Here is a 24,904-nt window from a genome sequence, read left to right on the forward strand (position 1 = left end):
ACTCGTCGCTGTAATCGAAGCTCCCCCGTCAAGGAAAACAACAAATCCATTCCAACCTGACGTGCACTAGTATCTATCATTTGACGAACAGGCTTACTTAACGAACATCAAATCTGTTTACACTGGATAACGAAAGAATAACGCTGACGGAAGACGACTAGGAGATTCACTTTCCATCTGGTACTTACTGTTAGACTCTAGCTAGCTATCTTTTGCAAGTTGCGGATCCAAAACTAAAATCCACTCTATATTTTCATTCGTCGTCACTATTTACGGCTTTTTCGTCAGTTGACTTTTTGCCGTTCTATCCAAGTACTCGCTTTCAAAGCCTAGATTCGTGATAGAGCAATGGAATTTTGGTGGAGCAAATTGTATATGCACCAGCTCCGGCATTTGGAAATTGACCATAGATTCATCAAAGAGCTTCAGTCAAGCAAGGATGAAGCTCCCCAAGTCGCTTAATTAAGTCATAGCTAATGCAGTTTTATGATAGACGCTGTAAAGCAAGCTCTGGATCACGGTTCGCCCTCAGCAAGAGAGCATGGGAATGATGCGGACAACAACAGTCGCGTCCGAGCTACTGGAACCAATTTATAACAGCGAGCGTGAGCATTTTCCCCTAGAACCACGAAAATGGCACCCGGGCGACTCCAATCTTGTTCACCTGACTTAGGTGTGAAGAGTACTGCGAACTGCTCGTTTTGGACCCCTTGTTTCACGTGATAGCTAAGTTTGCGCGACTTTAAATAGTCGACGGTACCTTAGCTTCATCACAATCCTTATTATCTTCCGAGAGGAGCCCGTTTTGCCCAAAAAACGGACGTTTGGTCGTATGACGAAGCATTAGCAGAGTTGTTCCATGTGCCAACGCTAATGGATGTTTTGTTACGGAACTTCAATCTAGATATTCTGCATTCTGAGGAAGAGATAGTGCCCGTCTTACAAAAATTTGGGAGCAGTGAACTGCAATTCTTGAGTTTACGACAGTAACATTGGGGCCGAAAATGAAACAGATTTGGTCTACTGAAAATGTCTAGTCGTGAGTAAAATAATTACCTACCAGAGATGTATGGTCAGTCAAAGAAATCCGACGAGTTTGCACGTCCCCACACCGGGACGCCACCTGTCGGCACATCCCCTTCGGCCAACATTACCAGCGCGTTGGCGACTTCTTGTGCATCATTAACGTACGACGAAGCGTGCGTCTGCTTTTTCCCCACTGCTACGGTGAACGCATACATGAGGCCGTTGTCATTAGAAACCTGCATGGGAGTACCGCCATCTTGACTACTGTCCCGTTCAGCTTCAACAGCTGACTCCACCGTTCCATCGTCGCCAATAACAGTTGGACCAGGTTTCACCGCTGACTCGTCTTCTTGGCCCCATTCAGCCAAAAACGAAAAAACCGATGTGAACATCTTCTCATCCGAAATGTCGTCTCCAAAGCACAGGCAAAAGTCGACACCTTCGGGGTGGGCCACCGTAGTATCGCGTAGGATTTTACGGACAATGAGACCCTTGTTGAGTTTTCGCGGAACAATCTCGACAATACCTTTCAAAGTCACGAAACGAACGTCATAAGCGCGTAGCTCCCTTTCCAGTTCCAACACCAAGTGTGCCGCTTGTAAGGAGCCCCATTCCGGATCACAAGAGTAGTAAGACCACCCAATGCTTAGCGACGTGAGCTTGACAAACGATCCATTAGAGCGAGCCGTGTACTTCGCTAAGACTGGCAAAGCCGTCCGCTTAACGTCATCCCAATCGACGCCCAAATCGAACGTCATCCACCGGCGTGTTGATTCCCCCGGTGCCAAGGGCGGGGAAAAACGAGCACCGTTGCTAACTGCCAAACCTAGATTGGGCAAATGTCCCAGCGCGTTCAAAACATTCTCGCTGGAGTCTCCGGAGACGACGTATACCAGATTTCGTGGGTCCTCGCAAAGCGTGGATAGCGCTTCAATTACTTCCTGCGGAGGCTTGTTCCCACTTGTTCCTAAAATTTCCCGCTTTAAGTACTTACCAGGAGGTTCCTTGAGAACAATGGTTCCATTGAAGTCCGTAATGATCACACGACGTTTCGTTGCCAAGTACGCTTTTTTCAATGCCGAAAAGTTCAAAGGTGTAAATACAGAACTACTTTCTCTTGCCAAGAACGAAGCTGTAGAGTCAACGGCATCCCTACGAATAGGCGTCATGCCCCCGTGGGGTGTAGACGCTTGCGAATTGCTTTCGCTGCCAACCGATTGTTGACGTAGCGTAGCATCGCGCAAATCACGCAAAACATTCTTGACCCATTTGTCCGATGGACTAGTCGAGACGAAATCGATGTCACGGTATCGACGTCCTTCTCGCTCTTCTTGACCCATACTCAGCGCTTTGTCAATTGTGCTAACTGTCATTTGGATGTCGAACGGATTTACACGCAACGCGCCATTCAAAATAGAGCTAATGGCCGAAAACTCGGACGTGATGACCACACCGGGAACCTCGGGTTCTTTGTGAGCGTGAATGTATTCCATCGGCCAATGGTTCAAACCTTCCCGAATTGGAGTGCTCATCAGAATGTCACTTGCTTTCCACATTGCGAGGCGTCGATCCATTGGTATGCTCGAGCCGGCTAGTTCTACATAATCAATGACTTCGGGGCCGAACTTATCTTGAATACGCTTAACCAACGATCGAAGTTCACTCGTCGTCACCGCCTCATCGGCTTTGCGCGAGCCTGGAACGAGAACGAGCTGGATCATGACGACGCTATTGACCCAGGAAGGATAGTCTTGCAGCAACCGCTCGTACGCCAGAAGTTTCAGCGAAACGCCCGAAAGGCGCTGACCGATGTCTAATCCACCAATGATGGTTCGCCCGTGGTGTTTCTTTTGCCACTCGTCTTTTCCTTGCTGTACCGATGGCAGCATGAGAGCCGCATCTACCATACGTGGCTCAATGGAGACGTTGCTCATGGTAACGAGGACGGTTGATCCTTGGAAGCTCACGCCGATGAGTCCCCCTGCGAGGGACTCGTAGTTGAGTCCTAATATACGTTTGGCCGCGTTTAAGAAGTGCCGAGCATGGTCAAATGCGTGAAAGCCTACCACGTCGGCGTGCAACATGCCTTGCAAAATCCGCTCTCCACATTCCAATTCGCGAAAGATTTGACTCGTGGGAAAGGGAATGTGCAAAAAGAAAACCTTGCGCGTCATCTTCCAGCCATACTTCCCAATTTCCGCTTGCGTCAACTGCTGTGCTAGAAGCGACAAGTGATAATCGTGAATCCACATGATATCGCCCGGCCGCGAGAGACTCGTAATAACGTTGCAAAATTCTTGGTTGACTGAGACGAACGAATTCCACCACGAATCGAGTCGGGACTGGTCCCAATCACTTGAGCCAGATTCTTGGTCCGACAACCAGCCACAAGTACTCAAATCTAGTAGATCAATGTTGTGAAACGCTGGCCAGAGCACCTGCTTACAAAATCCATAATAGTGTGCCTGTCGGACCTCCGGGTCCAGAATGATGGGAATGCAGTTCATTTCCTGAAGAATCTGACGAACTTCATCCTTATCCTTCTCGTTGGTGAGTGGAGGGGAGGTAGTGACAGTCCCCACCCAGTAAGCTTCGTAGGTCGACAAGATCTGGGAGCCTTCAGTTTTTGCGAGAATGCTTTCGCTCCACGAAGCTCGCCACTGACCTGTGGACTGGCTTTGAACCACGACGACAGGTAAATGAAAGCAAATGAAAAAAATACGATTGTGGGACGGAAAGGATGGGGGTGTGGCTTGTCCGGAAGCCAGGCCTGGATTCTTGGATTTCGCCGTGAGCGGGGGTCGCAATACCCCCGAAGGTCCAACAGCATCTGCCATGCCCATGTCGGAGTCTGTCCGACTCAAATCGTTGGCGTCTGAAAGTCGAGGTTGGAGTTTGCGATTTTTATCATCCATAATCTGTTTCAGAAGCAGAGGAACGAGTGATCAGAAACCAATTCTTTTTAATAGTTCGCGAGCTCTCGTCAGCTTTTCACCTACCGCTTTGCGAATAACGTAGGACTGGAAGCTATCATCGTCGGGTGCATTCCAGTGGTCCAAGCGTACTGCGTCCTCCATTCCTCCTTTCAAAAGTGGCTTGCCTGATTTAATATCAATATCGAGAGTGCGGTAGGGCAAATTGCGATAGTTGTCCTTAGTTACGTGGGTACTGTTTCCTGCAATGGACGATGTTAAACTCGCCGTGGACATTAAGTTTGTGTCGGCGCGAGGATCACGGAGCGTTCCCCACGGATCCTCCCACTGCATGACAGTCGTGGTACCAATAAGTTCGTTGCTCGTACTGACCATGGCGACATCTTCCTCGTCGTCCGTTTCGATCTCCTTCTCACCGATTTCCATGTGGCCTCCTCCGCCCGGAGACACTACCAAATATCGATAGTAGTGATGTTGCGTATTTCGTTTGCCGTTGTGAATCACGAGGACGACTGGTTTGCGGGTCCGCCAGACGGGGTACTCTTCGGGTGTCGTAACCATTTCCACCGAAGACGTATACAGACTCGAGACTGGTGATTGCATTGGCATCATTGTCACTTCTTCTTCGTTGGCGGATGTGGGAAACCCGGCTTGTTCTGTACGACCAACTGCAGGAGCCGCGTCGGCCGGATCCGTCGCTGCCGTACCTGGAGCCCATAGGGTAGATCCGGTCACCCGCAGGAAACTTCCAATCGGAACCGCGGCCTTGCAGCGAAAGTGCAAACGCACGACGCGTCCCGTTAATTCTGCGGAGTCTTCCATCTTGCGTGTACGCTTTGTTGAAGAATGTACCGAGTCCTTTCTCGAATGTATCGGCTGAGAGTCGATAGATTCTTACGGACGGGAGGCGACTCCTTAAGACGCAACGTATCCCAGCGAGTGTCGGGATGCAGGAGGGGGAGGGGCGCTGACACCGTGACGTTTTCGCCCGTAAAGATTTGAACGTCTGAACCATATCGTAGCGATACATCGCAGCACTCGTCACCCTGTCAAATCCAGACACACTAATGTCGCAATACTCCACCACTAATTTATCTCTGACTCTGAGCGATACACGAAGTGACACCATGTCATCCAATCAATATCGCTTTATGACCTATACGATTCTCTCGTCCATTCCATCCTTGAGTGGTGGCAAATCCGAATCTTTCAGTAAATGAAGGTCATTTTCACAGCTTGTAGAACGAATTCCTTGAAGTTCAAGTGACGAACACAAACACAAGCAAGTCGAATAAGAAAAAATAGAAATCTTTGATGCCCTTTATTGTGCGATCCCTCAATAAAGATCCATATATACCTCTAGCTAAGAGAGCGGAAACTAGAGTTAGAAGCTCTGCTTTTGTCACTTTTTGGAATATGACCCGCAGCGAAACGACTCCGGTCAACTCGATCGTACGAACGAACGCCACCCCAGACAACGAAAAAAACGATGATTCCTCTTCGTACAAACCTGGATGAACAGCAAACGATGACGGAAGTGGCGTTCCCCACACGAGGAATAGAGACTGACGGAGAATCAGCATTGATACCACTGACGCCGACTACGTCCGCATCCGTGTCGTCACAGTTACCAGAAACCGACACAAGTCGACCGATCGGGCATCGCGCTTTGCACGTGGCTTGCAAGCACGATCCGGACCTCACGGTAGTGCGGCGACTCGTTGAGGCCTATCCCGAGCACCTTCGGATCTTTGATGCACACCGAGATTTGCCCTTGCACGTTGCTTTGCTGCACCAGGCTTCCATCAATGTCGTCGAGTTCTTGGTAGGATCCTATCCCAAGTCGGTAGAGCTACCTAACGGGGACGATGAGCTGCCCTTAAATTTGGCGATTCTGTGCCACGCTCCCATCGATATTTTAAGCTTGTTGATGAAAGCCTCCCCCGCTGCTCTGCGGCAACAAGATAGTCTTGGCCATTACCCGTTACATAATATGATTGCGCAAGGCTGTTACACTGTAGAAGAGATTCAGCAAGTACTGCAATCGTATTCTCCGGCAATGGGACTACCGGGAGCCGAAGGTCAAACGCCCCTGCACGTGGCTGTCTTGGCTGGCGGTGCTCCTTTAGACTTGGTCTCCTCTTTGCTTGCCACTTACGAAGCAGCCGCGAAACGCTTTGATGATGCTGGCATGTTGCCTTTGCATGCCGCGTTGTCGCAAGGGGCTTCATTGCCTGTTGTACAGCTGCTCGTGACGACATATCCCCAAGCACTCCAGTTGCGTGACGGCCAGGGACTGCTGCCGATAGAAATAAACGCCACCTACGGAGCACATTCTTCGCCTGCGGTGGCAGATTTTTTACGACTTGCAAATGAGAATCTGGACGAGGTATCAAGAGGATGCGACTTGCTGTCTCCATCATGAATTCCCTCACTTTCAATCACGATGAGCTAGAAACTGCGTGTGACGACCGAAAGGGTCAGCCTCTTGAATCGCTCGTGGTGAAAGCATGTAAGTTGTAAAACTTGAGACGCGCAGCTAAAAACAACTTCACTGCGTTTTAAGTGAACGCAATCATTGCCATACTGCCTCTTCATGATTATTTTCTGATTATTGGAGATGCCCTCTTTGTACAATTGGAAATGGTTCGAGGAGACAAACTCTATTCTGTCGTATTGATCTATTGCACACAATTACTATCCGGCACATCCTACCTATAATATATGGTTTATTCTCCGAAGGTCTTGCCGTTTTATGGTACTTGTGAAGATAAAGGTGATAGTACAAAGTAAACCTGAAACTCCGATTGTAAAACATAGTCTGTAGTTTATTAGCCGCGATGTGTTTTTGTATCGATGCCCGTTGTATCCATTTTAAGAGGCGACGCAAGACCACACCAACAATTTGGGCAAAAACGGGAAACTATCCAGATAAGCTGGGATACGGACAATCCCGAAATTCCGACAATAGCGCTGCAATTTTCCATCCCATCTTAGATATTTCTATTTACAGCTAGCTGGGCGATGGACTGCTTCTGACTAGATTTTCTTGGCAAATTGACGCCGAGGTGTACTTATTTCACATACGCTTCAACTCTGAACCGGTTTTCGATTCATTTACATGATTCATTCACATTAGTATTCCGTCACCACTCGTCCATCTCAATTTCAAAATCACCATTGCCGTTTGGATCTACATCAAAATCATGGACGCAAACAAACTTCTCCATGCCATCAGTCACAAGGAGGGCGTCCTGAAAGCATAAACTACTTATTTCCGAGGTGAATCCATCCATTGCGAACAACTCTTTGCCGTTGGAAGTATCCCAGGCTCGAATAGTACCATCCGCACTGGCCGATAAGAATTTGGTGGAGTCAACAGCACAAAGAGCGGTTACAGGTGCTTCGTGGCCAGAAAACACATGGGCTTTCTTTCGCAGTCGCTGCGACGACATCTTCGGCCACTGCTCCAGCTTGACTGACTGTGTTTTTTCCGAAGTTCCAGGCATTCTCCGAGCGAAGACTTCGAATTGTTTCACGGTACCGCTAGCACAACCAGTAAGCAAGACAGTTGTTTCTTGCGCTGACCCACGCCCAAGTGTACCCTTTCCAGCACAAGCTAAACTAGTGACTGTCTCACCGGGCTCGGTCACCGTCCATTGACCGTTTGGGAGCGGACAGGAAGCACGACCAGTCGAGGCCGACTCTAGCAGCGCCTTGACTGTGTATGCTAGCACCTGACCTTCGTTTGTTCCAATGTATATGTTGACTCCGTCCGAATCAGCAGAGGATACATCAAGCAAAGACTTATCCATTGCACTTTTGTCACCGACAATTTGACACTTGTATAGCAACTCTCCCATGTGTAAATCCCAGAGCGCCAGTGATCCGTCTTTTGCTGCCGAAAATATAACGGTGGGGTCTTCATCCGGCAACACCGACACTGGCTTGAGACAAACTATGGTATCTTTATGAACCTCGTCGTCCATAAGCCTAGAAGCGACAACTTTCGTTAAGGAAGCAGCTTTGTCACTTTCATCTTCCGTAACGATCCATTGCTGAATAGTCCCTTCTTGACCAGAGGTGAAGAGGTATCCATCCACCGCCAGCAACGACGAAATCGGACTAGCGTGGGCCGATATTTGGTTTCGAATCTCAAAAGGCTTTCTAGGTTCGGCGACCGAAGACATTTCGTATTCTTCCTCGTCATCTTGCGCGGGAATGGTGCCATAGTTCTCCTCCCGTACGAGCTTACTGGCGACCTTTATAGAATCATTGTCTTGAGCGTTGGCCGCTAGCTTGGAACGAAAGTGTGTCCAATATTCGTCCCCTAATCCGACAAGAACAACACTTCCGTCCTGTCGACCCACCCAAACACGGCCGTTATCGTCCAAAGCTACCTTGCAAACATGAACTCGTTGGTTCGGTAGCATTACATCCAGATCAGCCGATTCCGGGTCGAGGGAGAACCCACGAACATCCCAGTTGCCGCGTTTCCAATTATGCATAAGTTGAGCGTCTTTTTGCCTTTCGTCGTTTTGTAATCGTTGAATGCGCTCGTGTAACGCGGTCTTGGTCGGATCAATGCCTGGAACCAAATGTTCTGGCGCAGGAGGCAAGTCGTCGTTGCCGCTTTGGCCAACAAGTCCAAAGTCAGCAAAGTCGTCGAAAAAGATCTCGGAATCACTGGTGTCATCCTGGAGGTTGTTTGACAAGTCTTCGCTGTCGTCTAGCTGATACAATGCAGTGTACTTTTGTCGATTGCTCCGATATTGACTTGCTGTCTCGGTAGACTGACTAGACACAGCCGCTGACGACCGAGATACTACAGAAGGAAATACAAATGAAAAGCCATTGGTTGTCTTCAATGACGCCAAACATATACACAGCAAGATAGCGTTGTCACTTTTGAATAGCTTCATGGTCTTGGTCGACGATTGAGAGAGGCGTTTCTTCGTATATCGGAGAGGCAGAAGGCTTGCGTTATTGCATTTTTTCTACTTTCACATTACCAGCAGAGATTTCCAGCCGAAGATGCTTTCCAGTCACTTGTTCTGGCTCGGGGAAAGCGGCATCATTCCTCGAAGTTCGAATTCTCATGACACGACCAGATTGGATCACGCATTGGATTGGAAGGAACGATGTCTCATCAATGTCCGAGTAGGAATTTCCATCTGTAGACAAACGCATGCGGTACCTACCCTTCGAACGGGACACAAGGGACCCTTCCGGAATGGATTCACCCTCAGCGCAGCCAAAGATTGGATTGTGTAAAAGTATTCACAGCTTTTGCTGATCTGTTCGATCCCTGGTGTCAAGAGACAAGGCGCTTGCAACGGATGCATGAATAAAGCCGAGGTAATTAGAGTATAAGGTGCATTGTTTTCTACTGGCCAAACCCTTTGGGTTTCTTGGTGCCCTTGCGCTTGTTCGAACCCTTGCGAAGCTTGCCCTCTTTGAACAACTCCGTAGCCTTTGCAAGTTCTCGATCGTAACCAAAGTCTTTCCAAAAATCTAAATTGCTGACGGATCCGCTGCGAAGAGCGAACTCCAAGCTTTCGTCGTCAAACCCCCAGGGTGCCAAGGCCAATTCTTGCACCGTAAATCGATCCTTGGCAGCAAATAAAGTCGCCAGGGCATCGCGTTCCTTCAGCGTCAAAGCAGGATGCCAGCATTCCGACATGAGACAATGCCGATCTTCGGTCCCGTGATTGAAGACGTGGTGCCGAAATGTGTTGTACAGAATAACCGGCGTCCCTCCTTGAACAATACGAGTTTCAATTCCGTCAACGACAATTCCACGCCCTTCCGCGCACTGGAGTGGGGTCAAAGTAGAGAGCATGTAGTTTCGACCGTCTGAATGTTCGATCCCCGTACAATTTTGCTTCTGTCGGGCGAGACCCACAAAGCGGTGGGCCGGGCCCGACTTGCCCATGGCCTTTTTTAAAGCCTTGGTTGTTCCAGGCATCAAAGTGCTCGCCCCACGCAAGGATAGAAACTGCCATCCGTACCTGAACAAGGTATATCAAAAGTAAGAAGAACACTCTACGGCGTTGGCTTTACGTACGTCGTTCGGTTTCCTTACCAGGCCGCGCGTTGCCAGGTATCGCCGTCGTTTTCGTCGATCCCAGCGAAGTCGTCGTCATCGCTAACTAGCGGTTTCGCCTCCAGCAAGATTTCAAGCTCCCGTTGACCGGATCTCATAACGTCTCTAGCCAGTCGCTTTTGGAGACGCTGGAGCTCGGCGTACTCGGTAGCGGGGTATGCCGTACGCACCACGCCGTCGGCCGGTCCGATACCCGGAAACATATACTGTGTCAAAAGCTGCTGGCCGTTGTCGAGCATGACCTCAGTACCCGGTCGTTCGTTTCGTAGATTGTAGCAAAAGCCTTGAAAGCCTTCCAGATCCTTATCCGTGCGCCATCTAGGGAGGCAAACGTCAAGTTGTGACCAAAAAGTGGACGATTCGTAGCACCCTTGATCGATGGCATCGCGCACATTGGATTGATCGTAGTACACGGACGTGCTGTACTCGGTAGCTCTGGAGCTGAAGGATGCTGCGAGTGGCAGAAATACAACAAAAGAGAGAAAAGGTATCTTCATGATCTTTCCAGAATTTAAAGGTTTCCGTCTGGTGGCATTGTTGCGGTCCGCCAGCATACGTGGTCACGAGTAAGATTTCGGAGCAGGCACCATCTAACACCTCGAGCGTGAAGAGTGCAAGTGTCAGATTTCCTTTTGCTACACTTATCGCGTGGTAAAAAGACTGATATTGCTCATTGACAGTGAGAGATACATCTGATGACGTCAGTATACCGGACGTCTTCAAGTATCCCCATCTTTAATCAGCATATATCGTTGAAGGTTTCACATGTGATCATACACTAGCCGATTTCAATTAACTGCAAGAAATGGATGAGAAGGAAGGTTTTTAACTATGACCAAATATATCAGGAGCTAGGAAAAACCCATGAACATAGATTCTGTCATCGTTCCATAGGCTTCGAGTCCCGGTAGCTTTGCACTTACCGTTCCATAGTTTGATGCGAAAGCGAAATCCGTAATGTAAAACAGAATGAATGAACCGACGACGACGGACGGCTAACCGAGACCAAAATAAACTACACGCGCAGCCTCTCGATCTTATACGTTAACATGGCCACAGATCCTTGCGACGGCAGCGAAATCGGCCGACGAGTTTGACTGCGAGTGGTAGTTTCCAGAGCCCCTGGAGCAATTTATATTCTCTGTCGCCAGAGTATCTATCGTTACTGGCACTTTTGCCGATACAGTAAGCTACCAAATGCTTCGTCAGCTCGCTATTTCCCGTGGTAAAATACGGAACATTCATTGCAAATACCTGCTCGCTTCGTCCGCGCATATCGTTCGGCCAGTGATTCGATGCTTCTCTGAGACTCCTGCTGCCGTGGGATCCAAAGGAGCAGCGCAGCCGTCTACACCAACCAGAAAACGAGCCTCTTCGCCACGAAGCCGGCCGTTTTCCCTCGCGGCACTCGCGTAAACGCTTCCCTCCTCTTTGCAAGGACCCAGTGGAGCTGAACGACCTGACTCAGAGCGTATTGGAAGCCACGCCGGGGACCTTGTTTGCTTACCAAGACGGCAAAGATTCCATGGAACAGGCCTGGGATGCAGCTGATGTAAGTGTCCAAAAGGTTGAGTATTTACTAAGAGGATACGCTTTTCACATTCCCGGAACGCAATGGAATCGGTGGACACCCAGCGACCCGCAAGGCAAACCGGATAACGCCCTCGAAACGATGCAAAGCTTGGTGGGTCGCATGCTTGATGAAGGTCACGCATACATGACTGTGCGAGCGAATCGGATGGAAGAAACTCACGGTATCCGAGAAGATGTGGAAGGCGCATCTCCTCGTATTTCGTTGGGCGAGTCCGCTTCGAATTTTGGCAACCTTTTCGAAGCTGGAAAAAGTAACGATAGCGAAAGTATCACCGAGATCTCAGGAAATAATACCCCGGTGAATTCAGCGAATGCTTTAGCCCCAAAGAGTGAAGAGAACGAGAACAGGAAAAGTTATTTGGACGATTTTGCTTTCCCGGGTCCGACAGTTGTCATGTACAACGCCCTCCTGGATTCCATGGCGTGCCTTGCCAAAGATGGCTCTGTCAACCCCATCCAAGCCAAGCTCTGTATGGAAAATGTTTTGTGGCGACACACAATTGATGGTGGAGACGCGGGCAACCGAAATCCAAGCACGAGACCGTCTGTTCTTCCTTTCAACGCTGCCATTCGAGTCGCAGCGGAGCTACGTTATGACGCGACGAGGAAGGATCCAGAGAACTTACTCTTGCGAGACGAAGCTCTGCTCCTAGCTTTTGGAACTTTTGATGCTGTCACCCACTCACGAGTAGCAGAAAGTAACAGTGCTACGTATAAGTACCTGCTAAGGGCCGTGGCAAAGTACTTGCCTCCCAGCCTCTCGAAGGGCAATATCGCTTACGGTATGTGGACGCATGCTCGATTGCAAGGCCTTATCGACCCAACAGTTATAGCAGCATATGCCACTGCCAACGAACCTAGCAACGGCGAACTGTTTGATGCATGGGCTCGAGACACATTGTACGGAAAGAACGTTACCGATTTGCCACAGAAATGGAGACGCAACAGTTTTACGAGACGGTTCCATGGCCGAGAAGCTACATATTAACAGTAAACAATAGTAAAAGATTTCGTCACTCACCCACCATCAGTGATACGATTCCCCTGGCGAGTAGAAAATGGAGTTTATCCCGACAGAGTAAAAAGGCGATTAACAGTAAATAGCGGAAAACGCAATGTACGATCGTTGAAGCATTCTAAGAATTCTTTTTATCCCGATTGCGTAGAGTCTTATCGACTCTGTAATGTGAGACTTGTTTCTTCACACCACAAACAATTTCTATTCACTATCCAAACCGCAACACTAAAATAATTAAAAAAACCAATTGTTATGCTATCAGATTTTTACTCCTCGCAAACTTGGCGAATAGAATCACAAATCTTTTCACATTTGAGTTTGCCAAATATGAAGAAAAAAATCAAATAGGGCAATTTTCAGTTAAATTTATGATGATTCTTTCACAGTCAGTGGAGGGAAAATTAAGCTTTATGTTCTCTTTGACCGGATCAACTCCTGAGACAAGAACAACTAATTGAATGAATAATCAAACTTTTCTAGGAAAATTTATATTTTGACTATAGACTATTTATGTGTACAGTACAAGTAAAATTTATCGATAATAATGTTCATTTAAAATGCATCATGTACGTTTTTATTTTGAGCTTAACACCATACACGTCAATTAAGAACCTCTTTCCAGCTTTTTTCCTTACCATATTGAAAAATACTCGGCTCTGCGGCTGTCCACTTTGAGTGTACCTAGTCAAATGAACAGTAAATCAGTATACTAAATGTCTGCGATCATAACACGGGGAGGTGAGAGGATCATATTTGATAGAAAAAGTCATCAATTGCTAAGATCCATCAAGCCTAAGGGTAACGAATTAAAGGAGTCCATCAGGACTGAACGGAAACTATTAGTTGAATTCGGGATGGACAGCATCTTCCTGCGAGATAATTGCTTTGATCTTGATTCCTTTTCTTTATACACAATTTACATTTTGTTGTTTCGTTTGTCTATTTGCTACTTCTTTTCTCTAAGTCAATTTGCAGTCTCAAAATATTGCCTATACCAAGCAACACATTGCCCTATATCTGCCTTCTTGGATTCCTGTTTCAGAATAGCGATGGATTTTCTCAAAAATAGGATAATCGAAATAATATACATCCCTTAATTTCAATTGATCGACAAAAGAATTATCCTATTCATTTTTGCAAAAACCAAATGATGTATAACAGATTAGTGGAAAGCGCCCCAGAATAAGCGAAGTCAGTCCATATTCCTCTTGAGAAGTACAAACGATGAGCCATAAATGCTGACATAATGGACCGGCAAGTCAACGAGATTCCTTTCATTTTAAACTTTAAAAACGAACGATCAAATTGCTCCGGATCAACAATGTATGATTGGTGTAACAGTGAGTATTGTCTTTTATAAGATAATCTAAGGTAAATAGTTATTGACCTTCTATCACGCGATCTTGACTTCTTCAGAAAAACTTAAAAAAATTAGCATCGATATAGCAAGTTCTGGTATGAAATAATTGCAAAGATTGCATCATGAAAGCCAGGCTGTCCTGCATGTACTTTCAGATTTAAGGGTTGATTAACGATGACTTCGGAGATTCTTTATGCGCTTCATTATCAGTATTGAAATAAAAAGCAACACTTTGTCATTTACTCATCGAGGCTGAAAAATACATGAATTTTGCAAAGCGACGCTTGATTGAGCCTATCCACTCAATTACCTAAAAAAGGAGTAGGTTGTCGTACAAAATAAAAATAGGCAGTCACGGGTATTGTGGTGTCTATTTTTTATCAGTCCGTAGAATTTGTTGTTTCTAGCTTGATCAAAAAACCGAAAAAGATCCTACAAATAATGTGACGAGACTAAAACGAAACGTTTTGGGCTAGCCCGAAGATTTTGTTTGAAAGGTTGTGTCATAGTTAACGAAATTTTGCTTTCGTAGACGACTCACACTCAGCCAATAAAGGTTTCGATCGTGAAGGACAATGTTATTTTACAAACGCCCCGACTCGCTTTCCATGCGCCAGTTGGTCTGAACTATGAACATATAAGATAAAATGTAAACTAAATTCTGCACAAGGCACGTAACTCGGTGGAAATCAAAGCAAACTAAAAGGATTGAATGGTATAAATGGGTTCTCAAGAAATCTCCAGCCTGAAAAGTTTTTTAAATCAGTTGCAAGTACAATCGTTCAACATTCAACCGGTCTCGATCCAAATCAAACCGTTTCATATTTTTCAACCGCCATCGTCCCGAAACTCGCCCTGTGACTGGAAATAAAGTCAGACCCGCTCTTACAACCTGAAAGTCAGCATTTGATTAACATACAAAGCTCACAATTTTCTCCAGCCTTAAAAGTTTTTTACATCAGTTGCAAGTACAATCGTTCAACATTCAACCGGTCTCGATCCAAATCAAACCGTTTCATATTTTACAACCGAAATCGTCCCAAAACTCGCCCTGTGACTGGAAATAAAGTCAGACCCGCTCTTACAACCTGAAAGTCAGCATTTGATTAACATACAAAGCTCACAATTTTCTCCAGCCATAAAAGTTTTTTACATCAGTTGCAAGTACAATCGTTCAACATTCAACCGGTCTCGATCCAGAAATCAAACCGTTTCATATTTTACAACCGAAATCGTCCCAAAACTCGCGCTGTGACTGGAAATAAAGTCAGACCCGCTCTTGCAACCTGGAAGTCAGCATTTGATTAACATACAAAGCTCACAATTTTCTAGATGACAAGCTTGAAAACGAAAAGACAACAACTACACTATGAATGCAACCTCCCGCATTTCATCTACTCCATCATATCTCCACGCTACTCCAAGCAAACGAGTCCAACAGAAGAAGGCGCAAGTTTGGAACGACCAAGCCAAAGTTAGCTGTCAAAAAAAGTCCTCACCAAGGCGCCCAAACAGCAAATCCAAGCCAAAGAAAGTTACCAAAGAGCACAAAGAGCCTACCCACTTGCTTCTCAAGAATACAGGAATTGTATCTCTCGCCCCCAATACTCGTCCTCGTGTTTTACAACATTGCAGGGCTATTTTTTGGACTCGGACACCACAGCAATCTTTCAAAGGGACCGATGACAACTCAACTCTGGCTGGTGCATACATTGTGACGTCAGATCCTACATCCTCCGGTGCGTCCGCAGCAAGTAGTATCTCAGATATTACCGACAACTCCGCAAGCTTCTTTTCTGTCAAGATTGACGAAGGGGGTACTGACTTTGAACGATCACAAGCCGACGCAGATAAGATTTTGGCCAGCCATCGCGTCGACTCGCTTGGATCAGAGGGAAACTCGGACGGTGTCTTCCGTTTTCTGGAAGCTATGCTCTTTCCAATGGGAGAAATGAGCAACAATGTTTCTGTCCATAGGCATTCGGAGGGGACTGTGATGACATCTCCACCGGAATGGTTCATCCAATGCGTTGACCCAACTGACGTGGAAGACGCAGAAGCAGACAGCATTCTTGAAGGTATGATGCTCTCGATTTTTGATGAGGACGTTTCGTTCGAACGGGAGATAGCAGCTTTGAGGGAAATGTAACGACGAGATGCCGGCCCATTTTCTATTTTGCGTCGATTTCGGTACCTTAGTTGCATACATTTAAAAACGTCAAGACCATAAACATTTACATCAGAAACAAAGGCTTCGATCTTCCTGTAAAATACCTCTTTCTCAAGATTTGTGCAGAGTAAGGACACTTACATCACTACTTATAGATTGTATCTCTTGGAAATCGAAAATGCATTTTCTTACTACCACCAACCACTTATCGATCCAGCCAAAGATACAGTGCAACCCATGGCCGCAAGGAATCCGACCCATTTAATACTCCCTCCTTTTTTGTATCGGGCCGTCGCGACATCGATTTCGGTATCCGCATACCCTTTGAGGAAGAGGAAACTGCCCACGTGGTACAAAACAGCCGAACCAGCAGAAATTATCGGATGCTTCAGGCCACCGATCAAGGCCATGAGCGCAAATACTGAATACGTTTCAAAGAAGCACTGATGACCACGTTGAACGCGGTTGAAAGCGTCCGCCTGCTTATGAAAGCCCGGAGTTGCATACAAGTTGGGATAAGGGACCTGATATTGAGCGCGAGCTTTCATGACAAAACCGCCAAGGATAGTACTCGTAACAAAGCCTCCAACGACAGACGTGAGAACGACATAGCCGTACTCATTGGGAACGGCGATGGAAAGGCTCATTTTAGAGAAAGCGACACGTGAGCTTAATGCGGATGAGGAGGAAGCCGAAGTGAAGCTTCGAAATGAGAGCGAGGAAAAAGATATCGCAGGTAGTGTAATGAAATATTGAATATATAGCGCACGTTGGAACATCTGACGCGACGCAAGCAACCAAATTCATATCCCTCCCCTAGTTCCAATGTTGATACTCTGCGTCTTCGGAATTAACAGTAAGAGTAAAACAGATGGATAGGCTTGTAATAGTATTCATTTTGTGCTAGGTATTCTGGTACCATCTAGAATTAAATTTTTCAAAGCAGAGGCAATAGCAGGTTTATGTTACGGCACTCATACCCTTTACAGTTAGACTTTATAGTTAAGATTGGTCACGAGATGAACTCACTGCCAGGCAGGATCGATGAAACTGACACCATGCCTTGCCAAGTTTGACACCTGTAGAGATCCAAAGAGAAAGACGCTCATCAAAAAAGAAGAGCACTTTCTCGAGTGGCTCAATTAGTATGCTTCCACATTGAACAGTGTCATAATAGCTAATGTACAGTTGTTTCCAGCTTTTTGCGGCAAGTCTGACGGGCTGGCCTGCTTCACCACTCACGTTCAAAAAAGATCAATCCTTGCCAGGGTTCAGACTTCTATCGGCAGCCAACGACTGTCCTTTTCGTGCAGCATACTGAATGGCTTTCCCGGCGAGATCACCCCTGATAAGTGGATCTGGCACAAATCCGTACGAGCAGAATGCCGCCAATGCGTAGGCGATCCCATAGCTGATCGTCAACTCTTCACCTTTTTTAATGTTCCGTTCTGCTACCATGTGTAGTCGATCATCACCCTCTGATTCCGACAGTCGGCAATTAGAGTCGTCCATATGATTGGCACAATCGAAAAAAGGCAGTAGCGCGAGTTTTCCCGCGGATCCTTTTTGGTGCGTGCGGCTGAACACCAGAGCAACAGCCTGGTGGCAGGTAAGCATGATGACATCGTCGCTATGAAGACAACCGTTTTGATGTAAAATGGGGAGCAAGACTTCTGCAAGCTCTGTCCCGATTTGTTTCAGATTCAAAACACGCCTTTTGGCTTTCAAACATGTATCGAACACGTCAGCAGACGACTCGTGTGTGGCATGCAAGTCCTCTGCCAGAGCCATTTCGGTTCCATATATTAGTGCTTGGTCTAACACGCTTTCGCTCCACACGATAGGCAGCTGCCACATGCAGTCATCCCATGGTAATTGGGATATATAGGAAATTACACTCGGTCCGACGCCCAGCTTGCTAGCCACCGGGACTTCGAGAAGACGACTGCACACCAGTGCCGCCGCAATGGACCAGAAACCACGTTGGGATTCGTTATCGTCGTCTGGGCTCAGGCGCCGTACAGTGACATCGGCCAAGTAGCTGTGCGGCTCGCATCCATAAATAATATCGGCACGAGAAATGTCCAGTACAGATAATCCGGCTTGAATGTCTTGCTTGGCAAAGAGACCCTTTCCTCCGAAGGCATCCGTTCCAACGTCTGCCAACGCAGAGTGCTGGACTGCCAAAGCTGTCGTCAATCGACTGTGTAACATTGCGGTCGCGAAAACAGCTCCCAGCTTCCTTTTAATCATACTTCGTGGTGTTTCGTGTCCTGCTGGATTGATGGCCGAGGAAGGGCATCAGCTTGTAGGATGATTTTTGTGTGAATAAGGGATACCAATGTAGGTCAGAATCGGAAGTCCAATCCATCGGGATTCCAACGGATTTCGCAATTCCTTGGTTTCCCGGATAGGATTTCGTTGGATACCGTTCATCCAAACCGATCGGATGACGATACGGATATGCATTGACTCGGATACATTAGTACGGGTATCCGATCTCATAATTGTAAATGTCGTCGGATAATCTAGCATCGAAACTCCGACGCCAAGGCAAAAATCTTCCAAACTGAATGGAACCCTAAAATTGTAAGGAGACTGAGCGTAAAACAAACAATGTTCACCGTAGTAGTCTTGGGAGTTTCGTTCGATCTGAGGATCGGGAAGAGAGCGGTGATATATCTGATGGTCCACGGGGCCTCATCAATCAAGAAACAGCATACATCCAAGTTGCCTCTGCACACACGCCAAAGAGTCGCGGCAGCGGTCGGGGAAGCGATCAACGCCGATTCAGTGTCATGCAAAGAAAGTTCGAGTATTGACTGTCCCACATTGCTTCAAATTCGTCTGTGGACAATTTCGCAGTCACTAGTTTGTCATGAGCTGGCCAACGGTACGCAACGTCCAGAAACTCATCCTCCTTACTATTCAAGTAGTGAGCAGTTTTGTTCCGAGACCGACCGCTCGCTCCAGATTGCAGTGGACGACTCGAGCGACTGCCTCCTGCAGACTACTGTCGTCTACCGAAGGACCAAACAGAGATGACCTACCAACTCCCATATACCACCACATAGATCTATACAACGAAAACTCGTATACCGACGACGTTGAGACAGTCTTGGGGCGTGTCGATGGGTTTATGAGACTGCTTGAGCAGCAGGAAGCCTGGCCACTTCTACACGAGAGTAAAATCCGTGATAGAATTCATAGCCAGCATACACGAGATTGCGAGGCAGCGTCTCTTAACTTGGCGCCCGAATCGCCAGTCCTGCGCGACCAGCAATGCAGTACTCGGTACGAATGGATTTTTTCTGGCACCAAATCCTACCCGTTAGCGGCGCAATCGTTAGAGCCAATATTGAATACAACGGCTATTTCTACAATTCGCGAAGCCGCAGAAGCGCATTGGGAAAATCCGGCTTTCTGTACATCCCGGTTCACCTATCAGCGCCCAGGAAACTATGAAGCCCACGTAACGGACTTGGGCGAGCGAGTTCGCTCGATTGTCAACGAAACATTGACAACTAGAATTTACCCACTAATTCGCGACGTGTTTTGGAATGACCCAACCTGTTCGTTGGCTCCAGTTGATCAACTTTGTGTGTACGACGCTCTCTACATACGCTATAATTCCACACAAGCCAAGCTACTGGATCACATTGGTGCCGGGCAACCTTTGCACCGTGACTTGGGACTCATTAGTATCAATATTCGACTGAACAACGATTTTGAAGGTGGTGGCACCTTTTTTGAAAATCAGCTCCTCGACCGAAAGGAGTCCGATCTCGAACCAGGAATAACACCTCTGACACCTCTCGAGCGCGGCCACGTCCTATTGCACAAATCATCGGAACGACATGCTGGTGCCAGCACCGTAGATGGAGTGCGAGACATTCTCGTCTTTTTTGTATCAGGAGTCTCCTGCGAGACAGGCTCCGGCAGTGGCTCGACAGTACCGATGCCAATTCAATCCGCTATTGCGAAACAGTCTCGTGGATACTGCGACGACTGCTATTCGAATAATCCACTACGGGCTATCTTTTGTCGCATCGCACATCAACGCTACGCGGTTCGGGTTGCGCCTTCGGATGGGGAAGCTTGGCAGTACTTGGGTACTGCCTTCATGGAGTACGATACCTACCTGGCAGTAATGAAGGCTTCCGCCGGGCTTCGAGGGGCCGTACTCCAGACGGCGACACGATGTCTACAGCTCGCCACGAGACTGACGCCGTGCGATTCGCGTGTCTGGAACAACCTGGCTCTCACGCTGAACCGGCAATGGAAATTGAAAAGCGACGCGAGTTTGCTTAATACCACGGAAATGGCTTTTGCGACGGCTCACCAACTTCTGAAAATGTCTCGAGAAAAGTGCGATGTTGAGGGCGAATTGGACAATGTGAATGTAAACTATGGACTATTTCTTTCCAATCAAGACAGGTTTATGGAGGCGGGGTGTATTTTGGAAGGCACTGCACTGAAGAAGATCATAGATCAAGATTGCGGAAAAGCGGTTGAAGATGCCTATGAATTGTGGAAGTTTTGTAGACAACAGCAATAAACAGCGACCCAATGCCTCACCGTGACTCTTCTCTTTGGGGAGATGTAATCTGTAGCTGATAGATTCAAGGTACTTGCAAGGGGCATAAACTGACCTGACTGGAATTGAGTATGAATCCAGCGGCTATGTTGCCTTCATGACTCCGATGCTTTAAACACCTGCAGCAAAGAACCAAACAATGTGTTAATAGCGCTTGTTGCGCTTCACTGAATGCCGAGGGTATCTTTGTCTTTTCGAGTACCTAACCTATTCCGACCAAAATGTGGCATTCGAAATCAACGTTGTACTTCGACTGCGAGCTATTCCGCTCGATGTCAATGCAATGAGCCGACACAAGCAACGTAGAAGCATACGGACCCAGCAACGATTTATTTATTTATTCCAAAGCAGAAGAGAAAAACCGCTATTTCGGCCTCTGCAACATGAAAAAATCGCTATTTCGGCCGAATCTGAAAATTTTTAAGTACTTTAGATTGAGCGCGAAGCGGCTTCTAAGTAAAATTAGCAGTTAGAAAATAATTCAATGCTTGGTGTATGCTCTGTATATGATATGGCGGAGGTATCGCGCTGGCATGGATGAGCTGCTTCCAACCCATGACCTACTGCATTCCAGCCACGCTTTTTCTTGTCCTGGTCCAAGCGCAGCCCAAAGGCAAAGGGAGATTCCTGTAGCAGTTCACAGGAAAAATTATTCCAGGATGGTTGGAATAGGAACTAATGCCAAAAGCAAATCAAAGTAACAATGATACGGAATCGCTGTTGTTGCAGCAAGAACAAAGCAAGGGATTGCCAATGACTATCTGCCAGAAAAGTCAGGAGTTCGTCGTCTCCCCAAGACTCGCCAATAGTGAAGCAATGTCAACCCAATATACATCACTCCATACATAGTATGCCAGTACTAGACCTACAAGAGGGAGTGCAAGAGTTGTGAGTACTGCCTCAATGGGTCCAGCAAATTTGTACTCGAACGCTGCCGCTGCACGGTTTTGCTGCTTGGGAACAGCCGTCGCAACTGTCGTTGTGCTATAGTCTTCCGATGCCTTTCTAGGCGTCGAAGGAGACTTTTAATTCTTGTGTAACAATCAAGATTTGTTTCAAAAACCAACAGTACTTTTCTTCCAATTTCACGTCTTGTACCGTTTCCCATCGTCATCGACTGTAAGGTCGTCCGTCCCGTTGGCCTACGTAGTTTATCCGTGAGCGCTGTCAGTTGCAGCTACTACAAGAAAAGGCATTCGCACAGTGGCATTAATCATGCAAAAGACTGGTGGTGTATCCACACTTAATATGCATTTGCTGTTCAAAACTCCTGGAGTCCTGGCGACAGTTTGTTCTCTGTATGCTTGGGGTAAAGTGTTCACAGTCAACTGCTGTGAAATAGATTGATGGAAGCTTGACGGGTTGGAAGCAGCTCATCCATGCCAGCGCGATACCTCCGCTATATCATATACAGAGCATACACCAAGCATTTGATTATTTTCTAATTGCTAATTTTACTTAAAAGCCGTTTCGCGCTCAATCAAAAGTACTTAGAAATTTTCAGATTCGGCCGAAATAGCGTTTTTTCATGTCGCAGAGGCCGAAATAGCGGTTTTTCTCGAAGCAGAATTGATCAACTTACTGTTAAACGGAGAGAAACGCACGATCAGAGATGAAAGTTCTAACTCTAGCGGGCTAAAATCACCTCTTATAGCTGTGTAAAAAGAACTCCGCGATCGCCCTACAACTGTGTAAAAATTCAAGAAAGAACATACTTGCCGTACTTAATACGTTTATCGATGCAGACACGGAACTCTTTCATCTGACGTACAAATGCAGTCTTCGTACACTGTAGCTGTTAACGAGTAGGACTTCTGGGTGGTACTTGCGCTAGTGCATCTCCGCCGTTGAAGATGCTCGGAAGTTGCCTCGCATCATGTGAATGCCGGTGAAATAAGTTCTCGTTACCCCGACTGATGTAACAGCAGCTGGCGCGACCGACACAAACACGGGCGACTGAAAACACTGACAAGTTGTCACAAGTTCAAGCAGCAACAATAATACTGGTAATCGATTCTTGTCCACTTTTCCTTGAGACAGCTCTTGGATTGATTTCCCTTGTGGTCCCTCTTGTCCATCAACGCTACCGATGAAGTCTCTTAAAGATAGATCCGCTCACTGTCAATCAGATCAGCACTCCACTATGCTGTTCTCGTGCGATCTCGTTGGTGAGGCAAGAAAGCATGTTGCTTTCTTGAAGGCCCTCCATGGGCTCGGAGTCTCCTTGAAATCGCCGTCCAAAGAAACTATCAACCGATACGTAAATTTCTGGTTGCCCCTTGTGGTGAGTGCAAAGCCTTCTACCGAGCTCATTCCGCCAGACGATGTTGCCTGGCTGTGGCATTGCCACCGCCTTGCGCCTTTGGATTATGAGCGCTTCGTACAAGATCGCTTTCGTTTACTTCTTGAAGCCACGCCCTGCTTCTGCTTTCAATCGGGGCAAACGACGAATTTATCAACAAATGCCGCCATTGAAACGCAAGCGACCTGGGCCCGCTTGTATCCCGACGAAGCGTTCTTCTTGTCGGAGGAAAATTATGGTAGGGACAATGGATCCAATAAAGACTCCGCGGCGCTCTTGGGTAGCTTCGACCTTGTCGAATCGGCAAAGAGTCAATCAGCATTTCTATGGCAAGTGTCGGATTCCTTTTACGAAAAGCAGTGGTTCTTGGAAGACGGAGTCCTTCGGTACTACAATTTCCTTAAGCTGCCCTGCAGAAGCGGCTTTTCACTTGTCCCGACGTACCAGATTGATCTTATGTGGCACACGCATATACTGGTATCGTCGAAAAAGTATACCGAGGACTGTATGCGGATTCGAGGGGAAGCATTTTATCATGACGATTCGCTCAACGATCGGACCCCTGGAGCCAGCTTAGATATTTCTTTTCAACATACGAGCAGATTGTGGAAAAAGGCATACGGGATCGACTACGTTGTCCCACACGGAATGTACCGAGGGGAGCCTCCGCTAGCGTTTTTTTCTTCGATGTGGTCCCCCTTCACGAGTCAGACTTCAGTCTCAGAAGTTTCTACAGAGGTATCCTCGGTGATATCGCCATCCCAGAAAGAGAGAAATTTGTTGTGGCTTGATCCAAAAGATAGAAACGCCGAGCGCAACGGCCGTATAGCCTTTTTCCCCCCAGGTAATCTTCAAATTCCATTTCAAAAGGTTATCGATGGACCAATTGCCGGCTATGTTTTTGGGAAAGGCAGCGTCGGGACAGGGTACTATTCTTTGGACACGCGGGACTCGCACCAAATACTACACAAAAGACTGAAGCGATTAGAGCAACACTATCAAATGGCTTATCACCAAAATGAGAGCAATCGCTGCCTGTCTTGCGGAAAGAAACAATCAACTAAACATCAGCTAGCAATGAAGAAAAATTTGGAGAAAGCCAAGGATTTTTCCCTGATGGCGGCCGTCGTCAAGGCACAGTATGAGGCGCAAGGGCCACTAGCCCCGGTTTCATCGGGAGTCCTGAAGAAGTACGCTGACAAAGACTTCAATGACAGAGTTACGTCTTCTACACAAGTACCGTTTCCTCCTAGTATATATGCTGCATGGGAAGCTGCTGGGTGCGGAGGAGGTGGTACTGGAGGTAGTGCTTGTGGGTAAGTGACTGTTGCTCTGAAGGCAAGGCAGTTGTCGCCTTATGACTTAGCAGTCCAAACTAAACAACGGGCTCTTGTTACTTTCTAGAGCATGCGGTAGTGGGGGATGCGGGGGAGGAGGATGCGGTGGTGGGGGATGCGGGGGAGGAGGATGCGGTGGTGGGGGATGCGGGGGAGGAGGATGCGGTGGTGGGGGATGCGGGGGAGGAGGATGCGGTGGTGGGGGATGCGGGTGAGGAGGATGCGGTGGTGGGGGATGCGGGTGAGGAGGATGCGGTGGTGGGGGATGCGGGTACGTGCGAGATCACATAAGCTCTATGGTGTGCTTTGACTGTCATTTTTTTCAAATTTGCTGGCCTTACCTATATTGCAATCTCCATTTTGAAGCAGTGGCTAGTGTGAAAGATTTTGCAATTAATAGAGAGGGAGGTTCGTTTTCCTCGTCGGATTTTCGTTCCAGCGAATAACACTATGATCCTTGAA

At 47.3% G+C, this 24,904-nt stretch overlaps 9 protein-coding genes across 9 annotated transcripts; 4 read left to right on the forward strand and 5 right to left on the reverse strand.

The window, feature by feature from the left end:
* Positions 1 to 955: 955 nt before the first annotated feature.
* TPS2 (bifunctional trehalose-6-phosphate synthase) lies at positions 956 to 4,842 on the reverse strand (the record flags this gene model as incomplete). The annotated part of the gene is made up of 3 exons (XM_002183215.1): positions 956 to 1,993; positions 2,021 to 3,944; positions 4,026 to 4,842. The coding sequence occupies 3 exons, from the start codon at positions 4,779 to 4,781 to the stop codon at positions 1,074 to 1,076; spliced, it is 3,600 nt and encodes a 1,199-aa protein (XP_002183251.1). The 3' UTR covers positions 956 to 1,073.
* A 538-nt stretch (positions 4,843 to 5,380) lies between these two features.
* Positions 5,381 to 6,758, forward strand: PHATRDRAFT_48683 (predicted protein). Its single transcript, XM_002183088.1, has one exon. The coding sequence runs from the start codon at positions 5,449 to 5,451 to the stop codon at positions 6,382 to 6,384; it is 936 nt and encodes a 311-aa protein (XP_002183124.1). The 5' UTR covers positions 5,381 to 5,448; the 3' UTR covers positions 6,385 to 6,758.
* A 347-nt stretch (positions 6,759 to 7,105) lies between these two features.
* Positions 7,106 to 8,946, reverse strand: PHATRDRAFT_48684 (predicted protein; the record flags this gene model as incomplete). The annotated part of the gene is made up of 1 exon (XM_002183216.1): positions 7,106 to 8,946. Exon 1 carries the CDS (start codon positions 8,879 to 8,881, stop codon positions 7,106 to 7,108), a length of 1,776 nt encoding a protein of 591 aa, XP_002183252.1. The 5' UTR covers positions 8,882 to 8,946.
* A 313-nt stretch (positions 8,947 to 9,259) lies between these two features.
* Positions 9,260 to 10,672, reverse strand: PHATRDRAFT_48685 (predicted protein). The gene is made up of 2 exons (XM_002183217.1): positions 10,045 to 10,672; positions 9,260 to 9,970 (listed from the first exon to the last, which is right to left on the reverse strand). Exons 1-2 carry the CDS (start codon positions 10,617 to 10,619, stop codon positions 9,346 to 9,348), a joined length of 1,200 nt encoding a protein of 399 aa, XP_002183253.1. The 5' UTR covers positions 10,620 to 10,672; the 3' UTR covers positions 9,260 to 9,345.
* Positions 10,673 to 11,118: 446 nt separating this feature from the next.
* Positions 11,119 to 12,684, forward strand: PHATRDRAFT_48686 (predicted protein). Its single transcript, XM_002183089.1, has one exon. The coding sequence runs from the start codon at positions 11,591 to 11,593 to the stop codon at positions 12,644 to 12,646; it is 1,056 nt and encodes a 351-aa protein (XP_002183125.1). The 5' UTR covers positions 11,119 to 11,590; the 3' UTR covers positions 12,647 to 12,684.
* Positions 12,685 to 15,405: 2,721 nt separating this feature from the next.
* Positions 15,406 to 16,488, forward strand: PHATRDRAFT_48687 (predicted protein; the record flags this gene model as incomplete). Its single annotated transcript, XM_002183090.1, has 1 exon — positions 15,406 to 16,488. The coding sequence occupies one exon, from the start codon at positions 15,406 to 15,408 to the stop codon at positions 16,183 to 16,185; it is 780 nt and encodes a 259-aa protein (XP_002183126.1). The 3' UTR covers positions 16,186 to 16,488.
* A 32-nt stretch (positions 16,489 to 16,520) lies between these two features.
* PHATRDRAFT_15214 (predicted protein) lies at positions 16,521 to 16,853 on the reverse strand (the record flags this gene model as incomplete). Its single annotated transcript, XM_002183218.1, has 1 exon — positions 16,521 to 16,853. A coding segment is annotated over one exon (333 nt), but the record flags the coding sequence as incomplete, so codon positions are not given.
* A 607-nt stretch (positions 16,854 to 17,460) lies between these two features.
* PHATRDRAFT_39209 (predicted protein) lies at positions 17,461 to 18,459 on the reverse strand (the record flags this gene model as incomplete). The annotated part of the gene is made up of 1 exon (XM_002183219.1): positions 17,461 to 18,459. One exon carries the CDS (start codon positions 18,457 to 18,459, stop codon positions 17,461 to 17,463), a length of 999 nt encoding a protein of 332 aa, XP_002183255.1.
* Positions 18,460 to 19,084: 625 nt separating this feature from the next.
* On the forward strand, positions 19,085 to 20,764 carry PHATRDRAFT_48689 (predicted protein; the record flags this gene model as incomplete). The annotated part of the gene is made up of 1 exon (XM_002183091.1): positions 19,085 to 20,764. The coding sequence occupies one exon, from the start codon at positions 19,085 to 19,087 to the stop codon at positions 20,762 to 20,764; it is 1,680 nt and encodes a 559-aa protein (XP_002183127.1).
* Positions 20,765 to 24,904: the final 4,140 nt, after the last annotated feature.

Source organism: Phaeodactylum tricornutum, chromosome 18, assembly GCF_000150955.2.
Source record: "Phaeodactylum tricornutum CCAP 1055/1 chromosome 18, whole genome shotgun sequence".
Lineage (NCBI taxonomy): Eukaryota > Bacillariophyta > Bacillariophyceae > Surirellales > Neidiaceae > Phaeodactylum > Phaeodactylum tricornutum.

Excerpts from the sequence above, each read along its gene's own strand:
- PHATRDRAFT_48686 (XM_002183089.1), top strand. The coding sequence starts at position 11,591 with ATGGAACAGGCCTGGGATGCAGCTGATGTAAGTGTCCAAAAGGTTGAG.
- PHATRDRAFT_48683 (XM_002183088.1), top strand. The coding sequence starts at position 5,449 with ATGATTCCTCTTCGTACAAACCTGGATGAACAGCAAACGATGACGGAA.
- PHATRDRAFT_48685 (XM_002183217.1), bottom strand. The coding sequence starts at position 10,619 with ATGCTGGCGGACCGCAACAATGCCACCAGACGGAAACCTTTAAATTCT. Across the intron at positions 9,971-10,044 it reads ACCTGGCAACGCGCGGCCTG|GTACGGATGGCAGTTTCTAT; the intron begins GTAAGGAAACCG and ends TACCTTGTTCAG.